We start from the raw sequence: 12,054 nt of genomic DNA, 5'->3' as shown, positions 1-12,054 counted from the left end.
TTTCTAAATTTGGTTTTCTTTTATTTGTGTACAAATAAATTCTGTTTTGTTTAAGTGTGAATATTCACCTTGCATCTGCTTAAAACAACTAGAAAAATTAGGTTTTAGGCTACCTTCTTTAAATGTTTCTGGGGGCTCTGGCCTGGTCCTCCATAATTTGAAGTAAACTTAATGCTGGAAATACTTCGCAAGACTGACCAAGATTGAAGAGAAACACCTGCTGTCTGTCTGTCTTCAAAGAGGATTTGACTTGCCATATCTGCTGAGTGTATACAATATTGTTGCTTTCCTTTTCATTAGTGGAAAGTGTTTTTTCCTTGTGTTGGTCAACATTAATTTCCTTGACCCAAGATCGGGAAGAATGGATAAATCAGTCATTGATTTTGGTGTTAACAGTGGGAGAGTCTCTGAAAAGTGATTGCTGTATGTGATTTTAAGTAACTATATAACTTCTGATGTTGAGCCACAGAGAATAGAATGGAGCTTCACTGGGCTGATGTGGGGAGGGCAGGTCTCCCTGAAAAAAGTTTTGTTTTCCTGGGCCTCTGTTCTTGAATTTAGAAAGATTTGGGGGGAGTCTGATTGAAACATTTTAAAACCCTAACCAAACTTGAAAGAAGACTAGGGAGAATTTTTCTTTTTGGTTAGGGTTTCTACGATGAAGAGTTACAGACATGGGCATGAAGCATTCAGTAGCCTATTCCGTCCAGTTTCTCTTTCTTGAATACTACGTTGCAATCTTGTGTAATGTGAGCTATGTTTAAAAACTCCTCCTTCCTCCCTTGTCGGACAAGAGGCATTCTTCACATCTGACTTATTTGAATTATGTTCTGCCATGGCCTGGAGGGGAACAAACTACCTGAAATAAAAACTGGATCCTTTCCCCTCAGCATGGATTAATTGGTAAGACCTATGCATTGCAGGTTTGTCTTGGGCTTGTATTAAGTGATCCTGTGACACTCTGATATCATTGAACAAAATATTTAATTTGCATTGTTGAAACTAAGTCATTCTTGAACTGCAGTAACCTCTTGTCTGAAAAAGCATCTAATTGAATTGTATTTCAAATCTTACTGGATAATGTGGCATATTTTAACTTTTTCTCCTTCTGTTTCCAGCATTAAATTGTGGTAATCCTGGAGAGATTCTGAATGGATATTATAATACGTCCAAAGGTACTACTTTTGGAAGTGAAGTTGTATTTTATTGCAATGAAGGGTGAGTGTTCAAGCACTGTGTAAATTTCCATCACACTATTGTAGTTAACTTATCCATTCTCTGTATATTTCACCATTCTCAATGGTCAAAGAGACCATGGGTAATTTCTAGTAGTCTCTGAAATGGTTTTAGCGACCAAAATCTGCAAGGATTCCATGTTTTTAATGGTATTCTCTATCCTAATTACTTTGCTGTGTCTGCTTGCTTATTTGTGACTTCCTTCAAGGATGCCCTGGTGCCACTGTACTGCAGCATTCTGTAGTCTCTCACCACTTAAATTTGCTTTATTCTCTCATTTTGTTTTTCCATGTTATACGCTGCCAATTTTTTTTTGCCCATTCATTCACTTAGTGTAACTTTGTATCCCTTTCCAGTCTCTTTGTTTCATTCTCTTTGAAATTCATTTGTGCATTCTAACTGATCTTTGCAATATAACTGAATTTTGAAATAATCTGTCCTTTCGTCCAAGTTATAAATAATGGTGTCCTCTGATTACAGTTTTCAAGTAAGAAAATGTCTTTAAATCCTAACTGTTTCCAGTAATTAGTTAATTCATTACCCATGGATGACACATGTAAACATAGTCTGCCAAGAGAGTTGTCTACATGTGCGGTTCTTTCTTGGCAGCAAACATTTTGTGGTATCATTATCAAAGGGCTTTCATGGTTCCTCAACTGGTTATCTCGTATTAAGCCTGCCTGTCCCATCCACAAATCCTTTTTTGTCTTACTACTTTTAAACAGGAAACTCAACACCCATGAACATTTTGTTCATTTGGCACCTTTTTGCGATAAAACATCCAGTGGTGCTTCACAGCATTCAGTCTAAATTGAGGACAGAGCTATGGGAGGATATGGTGATAGTGGGGTAGCTGACACAAAGCTACTTCAAAGACATTGACTAAAAGAGTAGTGAGGTGGACAAGTGCAGGGCTTTACAAGGGGGATGGGCACAGACAACTGAAGGCCTAGTTGCACAGTAACATCGAAGTTTGGTGTTTACTTTGCCCCACCACTAATGTTGTTCCAAAATAGTAAAGTCATTTGTATTGACTTTGAACCAGATAATCCTTGATCAACTTTTTTCTTGATCAACTGCCATAGAGTCATACAGCTCAGAAACAGACTCTTGGGTCCAACTTATCTCTGCTGACAAGATGTCCTAAGTAAACCAATTCACACTTACTGGCATTTAACCTAAATCCCTCTAAACCCATCCTATTCTTTTATTGATCCAGATGTCTTTTATTGATCCAGAGGTAGCTGGGTAACAGTTAGAGGTGGGAAGGGGAAGAAACAGGCAGTGCAGGGTTCCCCTGTAGTCGTTCCCCTAAAAAATAAGTATGCAGCTTTGGAAACTGTTGGGGGGGACAGCCTTGCAGGTGTAAGCTGCAGTGAAGGGGTCTGTGGCTCTGAGATTCAGAAGGGAAAGGGGGAGAAGAAGAGAGCGCTAGTTATAGGGGACTCTCTAGTTAGAGGGACGGACAGGCGGTTCTGTGGGCATGGGCGAGACTCTCGGATGGTTTGTTGCCTCCCGGGTGCTAGGGTCCGAGACGTCTCGGACCGTGTCTTCAGAATCCTTAAGGGGGAGGGTGTGCTGCCAGAAGTCGTGGTACACATTGGCACCAACGACATAGGTAGGAAGAGGGCCGGGGAGGTCATTCAAGAGCTCAAGGAGTTAGGCTGGAAGCTAAAAGCTAGGACAGACAGAGTCGTCATCTCTGGGTTGTTGCCGGTGCCACGTGACAGAGAGGCAAAGAATAGGGAGAGAGTGCAGTTGAACACGTGGCTGCAAGGATGGTGTAGGAGGGAGGGCTTCAGATATTTGGACAATTGGACTGCATTCTGGGGAAGGTGGGACCTGTATAAACAGGACGGGTTGCACCTGAACCAGAAGGGCACCAATATCCTGGGGGGTAGGTTTGCTAGCACTCTTCGGGGGGGTTTAAACTAATTTGGCAGGGGGATGGGATCCGGACTTGTAGTCCAGCAAGTAAGCTAGCTGTGTGTCAGGATGTCCAAGACTGTAGGGACGCTGTGGAGAAGGTAGCACTGACAGGGACTACTTACAGACACAGAGATGGGCTCAAGTGCGTATACTTCAATGCAAGGAGTATCAGAAATAAGGTGGGTGAACTTAAGGCATGGATCGGTACCTGGGACTACGATGTTGTAGCCATCACGGAAACATGGATAGATGAGGGACAGGAATGGCTGTTGGAGGTTCCTGGGTACAGATGTTTCAGTAAGATTAGGGAGGGTGGTAAAAAAGGAGGGGGGGTGGCATTGCTAATTAGAAATGGTATAACGGCTGCAGAAAGGAAGTTTGAGGGGGATCTGCCTCTGGAGGTAGTATGGGCTGAAGTCAGAAATAGTAAAGGTGCAGTCACCTTGTTGGGTGTTTATTATAGGCCCCCCAATAGCAGCAGAGATGTGGAGAAACAGATTGGGAAACAGATTTTGGAAAGGTGCAGAAGCCACAGGGTCGTAGTCATGGGCGACTTCAACTTCCCAAATATTGATTGGAAGCTCTTTAGATCAAGTAGATTGGATGGGGCGGTGTTTGTGCAGTGTGTCCAGGAAGCTTTTCTAACGCAGTATGTAGATTGTCCAACCAGAGGGGAGGCCATATTGGATTTGGTACTCGGTAACGAACCGGGACAAGTGGTGGGCTTGTTAGTGGGTGAACATTTTGGTGATGGCGACCACAATTCTGTGACTTTCACCTTGGTTATGGAGAGAGATAGGTGCGCACAACAAGGAAGTTTCTACAATTGGGGGAAGGGAAATTACGATGCTGTAAGACAGGATTTGAGGAGCATACGTTGGGAGCATAGGCTGTCAGGGAAGGATGTGGTGGAAATGTGGGACTTTTTCAAGGAGCAGATACGACGTGTCCTTGATATGTATGTACCGATCAGGCAGGAAAGAAATGGTCGTGTGAGGGAGCCTTGGTTGACGAGGGAGGTTGAATGTCTAGTAAAGAGGAAGAAGGAGGCTTACATAAGGTTGAGGAAACAAGGTTCAGACAGAGCAGTGGAGGGATACAGGATAGCCAGAAGGGACCTGAAGAAAGGGATTAGGAGAGCTAAGAGAGGGCATGAAAAATCCCTGGCGGATAGGATCAAGGATAACCCCAAGGCATTCTATGCGTATGTGAGAAACCTGAGAATGACGAGAACGAGGGTAGGTCCGATCAAGGACAGTGGTGGGAGACTGTGTATTGAGTCGGAAGAGATAGGAGAGGTCTTGAACAAGTACTTCTCTTCAGTATTTACGAACGAGAGGGACTGTATTGTTGAAGAGGAGAGTGTGAAACGGACTGATAAGCTAGAAGAGATATCTGTTAGGAAGGAAGATGTGTTGGACATTTTGAACAACTTGAGGATAGACAAGTCCCCCGGGCCTGACGGGATATATCCTAGGATTATGTGGGAAGCAAGAGAGGAAATTGCAGTACCGTTGGCAATGATCTTCTCGTCTTCACTGGCAACGGGGGTGGTACCAGGGGACTGGAGAGTAGCGAATGTTGTGCCCCTGTTCAAAAAAGGGAATAGGGATAACCCCGGGAATTACAGGCCAGTTAGTCTTACTTCTGTGGTAGGCAAAGTAATGGAAAGGGTACTGAGGGATAGGATTTACGAGTATCTGGAACGGCACTGCTTGATTAGGGACAGCCAGCACGGATTTGTGAAGGGTAGGTCTTGCCTTACAAGTCTTATTGAATTCTTCGAGGAGGTGACCAAGCATGTGGATGAGGGTAGAGCAGTGGATGTAGTGTACATGGATTTTAGTAAGGCATTTGATAAGGTTCCCCATGGTAGGCTTATGCGGAAAGTCAGGAGGCATGGGATAGAGGGAAATTTGGCCAATTGGATAGAAAACTGGCTAACCGGTCGAAGTCAGAGAGTGGTAGTAGATGGTAAATATTCAGCATGGAGTCCAGTTACAAGTGGAGTTCCGCAGGGATCAGTTCTGGGTCCTCTGCTGTTTGTAATTTTTATTAATGACTTAGATGAGGGAGTCGAAGGGTGGGTCAGTAAATTTGCAGATGATACAAAGATAGGTGGAGTTGTGGACAGTGAGGAGGGCTGTTGTCGGCTGCAGAGGGACTTAGATATGATGCAGAGCTGGGCTGAGGAGTGGCAGATGGAGTTCAACCCTGCCAAGTGTGAAGTTGTCCATTTTGGAAGAACAAATAAGAATGCAGAATACAGGGTTAATGGTAGGGTTCTTGGTCAGGTGGAGGAACAGAGGGATCTTGGGGTCTATGTACATAGATCTTTGAAGGTTGCCACTCAGGTGGATAGAGTTTGTAAGAAGGCCTATGGAGTATTATCGTTCATTAGCAGAGGGATTGAATTCAAGAGTCGTGAGGTGATGTTGCAGCTGTACAGGACTTTGGTTAGGCCACATTTGGAGTACTGTGTGCAGTTCTGGTCGCCTCACTTTAGGAAAGATGTGGAAGCTTTGGAGAGGGTGCAAAGAAGATTTACCAGGATGTTGCCTGGAATGGAGAGTAGGTCGTACGAGGATAGGTTGAGAGTTCTCGGCCTTTTCTCGTTGGAACGGCGAAGGATGAGGGGTGACTTGATAGAGGTTTATAAGATGATCAGAGGAATAGATAGAGTAGACAGTCAGAAACTTTTTCCCCGGGTACAACAGAGTGTTACAAGGGGACATAAATTTAAGGTGAAGGGTGGAAGGTATAGGGGAGATGTCAGGGGTGGGTTCTTCACCCAGAGAGTGGTGGGGGCATGGAATGCGCTGCCCGTGGGAGTGGTAGAGTCAGATTCATTGGCGACCTTTAAGTGGCATTTGGATAGGTACATGGATGGGTGCGTAATCTAGGATAGAAGTTCGGCACAACATCGTGGGCCGAAGGGCCTGTTCTGTGCTGTATTGTTCTATGTTCTATGTTCTATGTCTTTTAAATCTTGTAATTTTACCAGCGTCTACCACTTTCTCTGGCAGCTTATTCCATACATGCACCACCCTCTGCGTGAAAAGTTTCCGCCTGGGTCTCTTTTTAAAAATATTTACCCTCCCTGCTTTTGACCTATGCCCCTCCTAGTTTTTAACTCTTCCCTCTTTCCCTTCCCCCCCCCCCCCCCCCAAATCCATACTATTCATGACCTTTTATAGAGGTTTATAATGTCACCCCTCAGCTTCTGACATCCAGGGAAAATAGTGCTAGTCTATTCAGTCTCTTCTCATAGTTCAAACCCTCCAAGCTTGGTAACATCCTTGTAAATCCTTTCTGAACCTTTTCAAGTTTCATAACATCTTTCCTATAGCAGGGAGACCAATGTCCTGAAAAGCTACAGTGTGACCTCCCAATTCCTGTACTCAATGTACTGACCAATAAAGGCAAGCTTAACAAGCGCTGCCTTTGCTATCCTATCTACCTGCGACTCCAGTTTCAAGGAATAATGAACTTGCACATCAAGGTCTCTTTGTTCAGCAACACTCCCCAGGATGTTACCATTAGGTGTATAAGTCCTGCCTTGATTTGCCTTTTCCAAAATTCAGCATCTGATGTTTATCTCCATTAAACTCTATCTGCCATTTGTTGGCCCATTGGTTTAACTGATCGAGATCCCGTTGTACTGTTAGGTAACCTATTTGCTCCGCATTTTTGGTGTCATCTGCAAACTTCCTTCCCGTACCTCCTATATTCCCATCCAAATCATTTATACAAATGATAGAAAACAGTGAATGCAGCACCAATCCAGTGGCACACCATAGATCACAGGCCTCCAGTCTGAAGAGTGACTCTCCACTACTACCACCAACCTCTGTCTTCTCCCTTGGACCTAGTTCTGTGTCCAAATGGCTAGTTTGCCTTATATTCAGTGTGAACTAACCTTGCTAACCAGTCTACCGTGAGGAACCTTGTCGAACACCTTACTGACATCCATGCAGATCACATCCAATGCTCTGGCCTCACCAATCCTTTTTGTTACATCTTCAATATCTCTCAAATAACTTGGAGACATGATTTACTATGTATAAAGCAATAGTATTTTATTTTGCAGCAGTTTGTTTGTTTTTTTTCTCTTCTAGATTCCACATTGTTGGAACAAGTTTCCGGATTTGTAAAGCAGATGGTTGGAGTGGTCAGGTTCCAACATGTCAAAGTAAGTAAGGAGCTTGAAATTGTAGGGAGACTGTTCAATTATTTGGTGCAGAAAAGCCAAAGCCATGTTAATGAATTAACATGGATAGAAATTTCACTATATTTCTAACACTATTTTAGGGGGAGGGTAGGGCGAAAACTGTCCACTGTAGCTAGAAAAAGGATGGTTTGATTTTTGGACATTGTGTGCTCAAACCTGCAATGTGTGATAGCTGGTTTTCATTTCATGAATCAAACTGCTACTTTTAAATGGTCATTTCTAGTGTCTATCATAAACTTTGCTCTGCAGTAAGGAAGCAGTCTTGATCATTGAATGTCATAATGGGGTGTTGTGGAAGAAACAGCACAAATATTTTTGTAATGTTAAAAGTAATGTGGGATTAATGCTCTTGGCAATTAGTGAACTACACCTCCTTGAATTTAAAAGCTATGCATGAAACCAGATGCATTTTAATGTATGAAAGCTATCACTGAATTCAGTCCTAAAGCCATCTACATAACATCACTGCTGTGAACTTGTGTCATAGAATTTGAGGTTGAGGACAAAGTGAGCATTGAGACTTGCAAATATGATTCTTGGTCAACTTGAGTTGTTTCGTTTCACACTCACTCACTCAACAATGTTTTATCTTTGAAGAACAACAAATGTTACAACTACCTCTGAGATCACTGATTTAAATTGGAGACAAGAATGGTGAAAATGGAGAGTGGGCAAAATGACAGAATTCCTGGTTTTATCTTTAATTCATAGTGGGAATTGCTGTTATGCATCAGTCTATCTTTTAGCTGTTAGCTTTATCCATCTAACATGATATTGCGTAAGATTTCACGTTAGATTTGTTTTGATCATCCTTTTCATATTGAGCAAAATGCCATTGACTTGCATCCACTGATTTCCAATTCTGATTGAAATAGCATCCCCCAAAAACAGCTGGTGTGTCTCACTTCAACAATCCTGCTGCCAGCCTAACCTATATCTAACTGATTTGCCTAAAAACTGGTTGTTTTTGAGTGTTAACTCAAGGGAGGTAGGATGTAGAGAAATAACCATTTGTAGCAGTCAAGCAGTGTGTTTCATCATGAGGCATTTATTTGACGGTCTGTCCAAATTTCACTCTTCCCTAGTTGTCCAGTGTCCTGAACCTCCCCGTATTTCTAATGGGACAGTTTCATCGTCTGACAGTGACTCCTGGCCATTTGGAAGTAGAGCAAGATATTCATGTCTTGATGGTTATGCATTAATTGGTGAAGAAACCATCACCTGTACAGCGACTGGAGAATGGGATAAGGATCCACCGAGGTGTCAAGGTACAGAATTATAGAACATAGAACATCGGAAAATATAGCATAGTACAGGCCCTTTGGCCCTCGATGTTGTGCCGATCCAAGCCCACCTAACCTACACTAGCCCACTATCCTCCATATGCCTATCCAATGCCCGTTTAAATGCCCATAAAGAGGGAGAGTCCACCACTGCTACTGGCAGGGCATTCCATGAACTCACGACTTGCTGAGTAAAGAATCTACCCCTAACATCTGTCCTATACCTACCACCCCTTAATTTAAAGCTATGCCCCCTCGTAATAGCTGACCCCGTACGCAGAAAAAGGTTCTCATGGTCAACCCTCTCTAAACCCCTAATCATCTTGTACACCTCTATCAAGTCACCCCTAAACCTTCTTTTCTCCAATGAAGACAGCCCCAAGTGCCTCAGCCTTTCCTCATACGATCTTCCTACCATACCAGGCAACATCCTGGTAAACTTCCTCTGCACCCGTTCCAGTGCCTCCACATCCTTCCTATAGTATGGCGACCAAAACTGCACACATTACTCCAGATGCGGCCGCACCAGAGTCTTATACAACTGCAACGTGACCTCAGGACTCCGGAACTCAATTCCTCTACCAATAAAAGCCAGTACGCCATATGCCGCCTTCACTGCACTATTTACCTGGGTGGCAACTTTCAGACATCTGTGTACATGGACACCAAGATCCCTCTGCTCATCCACACTACCAAGTATCCAACCATGAGCCCAGTACCCCATCTTTTTGTTACTCTTACCAAAGTGAATCACCTCACACTTACCTACATTGAACTCCATTTGCCACCTGTCTGCCCAGCTCTGCAGCTTATCTATATCCCGCTGTAACCTGACACATCCTTCCTCAATGTCAACAACTCCACCAACTTTCATATCATCTGCAAACTTGCTCACCCAGCCTTCAAGCCCCTCCTCCAGGTCATTTATAAAAATGACAAACAGCAATGGTCCCAAAACAGATCCTTGTGGAACACCGCTAGTAACTGCACTCCAAGATGAACCTTTACCATCAACTACTACCCTCTGTCGTCTTCCAGCCAGCCAATTCCTAATCCAAACTTCCAACTCACCCTCAATGCCATACCTCTGTGTTTTTTGCAGTAGCCTACCATGGGGAACCTTATCAAACGCCTTACTAAAATCCATATATACCACATGTACCGCTTTACCCTCGTCCACCTCCTTAGTCACCTTCTCAAAGAATTCAATAAGGTGTGTGAGGCACGATCTGCCCTTCACAAAACCATGCTGACTATCCTTGATCACATTATTCCTATCCAGATGTTCATAAATCCTATCCCTTACAATTCTCTCTAAGACCTTGCCCATAACAGAAGTGAGATTCACCGGCCTATAGTTACTAGGGTTATCCCTACTCCCCTTCTTGAACAAGGGAACCACATTTGCTGACCTCCAGTCTTCTGGCACTATTCCTGTAGACAACGAGGACATAAAAATCAAGGCCAATGGCTCTGCAATCTCCTCCCTTGCTTCCCAGAGAATCCTAGGATAAATGCCATCAGGCCCAGGGGACTTCTCTATTTTCACCCTTTCCAGAATTTCCAACACCTCTTCCCTACATACCTCAAAGCAGTCCATTCTAATAACAACGTCCTGTTCCTGAGTGAATACTGACGAAAAGTATTCATTCAGTGTCTCCCCAATCTCTTCAGCCTCCACACGCAACTTCCCACTACTATCCTTGACTGGACCTATTCCTACCCTAGCCATTCTTTTATTCCTGACATACCTATAGAAAGCCTTTGGGTTTTCCCAAATCCTACCAACTAAGGACTTTTCATGTCCCTCCTTGCTGCTCTTCGCTCTCTCTTCAGATCCTTTCTGGCTACCTTACATCTCTCAATCGCCCCAATTGAACCTTCACGCCTCATCTTTACATAGGCCGCCCTCTTCCCTTTAACGAGGGATTCCAATTCCTTATTAAACCACGGCTCCCTCACATGACCCTTTCCTCCCTGCCTGACAGGTACATACTTTTCAAGGACACTCAATAGATGCTCCTTGAACAAGCTCCACATATCAATTGCGCCCTTGCCTTGAAGCCTATTTTTCCAAGCCACACATCCTAAGTCGTGCCTCACCACATCATAATTTCTCTGCCCCCAGCTGTAACTCTTGCCCTGCAGTGCACACTTATCCCTCTCCATCACTAAAGTAAAAGTCACTGAATTGTGGTCACTGTCCCCAAAGTGCTCACCTACCTCCAATTCTAACACCTGGCCTGGTTCATTACCCAGAACCAAATCCAGTATGGCCTCACCTCTTGTTGGCCTGCCTACATATTGTGTCAGGAAACCCTCCTGCACACATTGGACAAACACCGACCCATCTAACGAACTCGAGCTATAGCTTTCCCAGTCAATATCTGGAAAGTTAAAGTCCCCCATAACAACCATCCTATTACTTTCAGTCTTCTCCTGAATCATCCTTGCAATCCTTTCTTCTACGTCTCTCGGACTATTAGGAGGCCTGTAGAAAACTCCTAACAGGGTGACCTCACCTTTCCTATTCCTAACCTCAGCCCAAACTACCTCAGATGGCGAGTCTTCATCTATCGTCCTTTCCACCGCTGTAATACTATCTTTGACAAGCAATGCCACACATCCCCCTCTTTTACCCCCACCTCTGACCCTACTAAAACATTTAAACGCTGGAACCTGCAATAGCCAATCCTGTCCCTGTTCCACCCATGTCTCCGTAATAGCCACAACATCAAAGTCCCAGGTACCAACCCACGCTGCAAGTTCACCTACCTTATTTCGTATACTTCTTGCATTGAAGTATACACACTTCAAGCCACTTTCCCGTTTACAGGCAGCCTCCTTTGAGATTGATGCCATGTTCCTAACCTCCCTATACTCCAGGTCCTGCACCCTAAAGCTACAGTTTAGGTTCCCAAGCCCCTGCAGAGTTAGTTTAAACCCCCCTGCCAAGAGCACTAGCAAACCTCCTCCCGAGGATACTCGTGCCCCTCAGGTTCAGGTGTAGCCCAGCCTGTTTATAGAGGTCCCACCTCCCCAGAAAGAACCCCAGTTATCCAGATACCGGAATCCCTTCCTCCTGCACCATCCCTGTAGCCACGCATTTAACTGTTCTCTCTCCCTATTTCTCGACTCTCTATCATGTGGCAGAGGTAACAAACCAGAGACAACAACTCTGTTTGTTCTAACTCTGAGCTTCCAACCTAGCTCCCTGAAAGCCTGCTTAACATCCTCAGCCCCCCTCCTACCTATGTCATTGGTGTCGATGTGGACCACGACTTCGGGCTGCCCCCCCACCCCTTAAGGACCCAGAAAACACCATCAGAGACGTCATGTACCCTTGCACCTGGGAGGCAACATACCAAATGTAAG

The 12,054-nt window shown here is 44.3% G+C and overlaps 1 protein-coding gene and 1 long non-coding RNA gene across 3 annotated transcripts in view; one reads left to right on the top strand and one right to left on the bottom strand.

Annotated features, from left to right (window-relative positions):
* Window positions 1-12,054, bottom strand: part of LOC140467339 (uncharacterized) — a 72,867-nt gene that overhangs the window by 38,252 nt on the left and 22,561 nt on the right. The window lies entirely within an intron of this gene.
* LOC140467336 (C4b-binding protein-like) overlaps window positions 1-12,054 on the top strand; it is a 47,818-nt gene that overhangs the window by 21,680 nt on the left and 14,084 nt on the right. The window contains exons 7-9 of one of the 2 annotated variants that reach the window (XM_072563629.1): window positions 1,119-1,218; window positions 7,284-7,357; window positions 8,482-8,664. In XM_072563629.1, coding sequence (XP_072419730.1) covers window positions 1,119-1,218; window positions 7,284-7,357; window positions 8,482-8,664 — 357 coding nt within the window. The remainder of the gene's footprint in view (window positions 1-1,118; window positions 1,219-7,283; window positions 7,358-8,481; window positions 8,665-12,054) is intronic. The other variant, XM_072563630.1, reaches the window with a different exon arrangement.

This window comes from Chiloscyllium punctatum, chromosome 45 (genome assembly GCF_047496795.1).
Source record: "Chiloscyllium punctatum isolate Juve2018m chromosome 45, sChiPun1.3, whole genome shotgun sequence".
NCBI lineage: Eukaryota > Metazoa > Chordata > Chondrichthyes > Orectolobiformes > Hemiscylliidae > Chiloscyllium > Chiloscyllium punctatum.
Note: the sequence above shows the minus strand (reverse complement) of the source record. Positions and strands in the feature narration are given on the sequence as shown.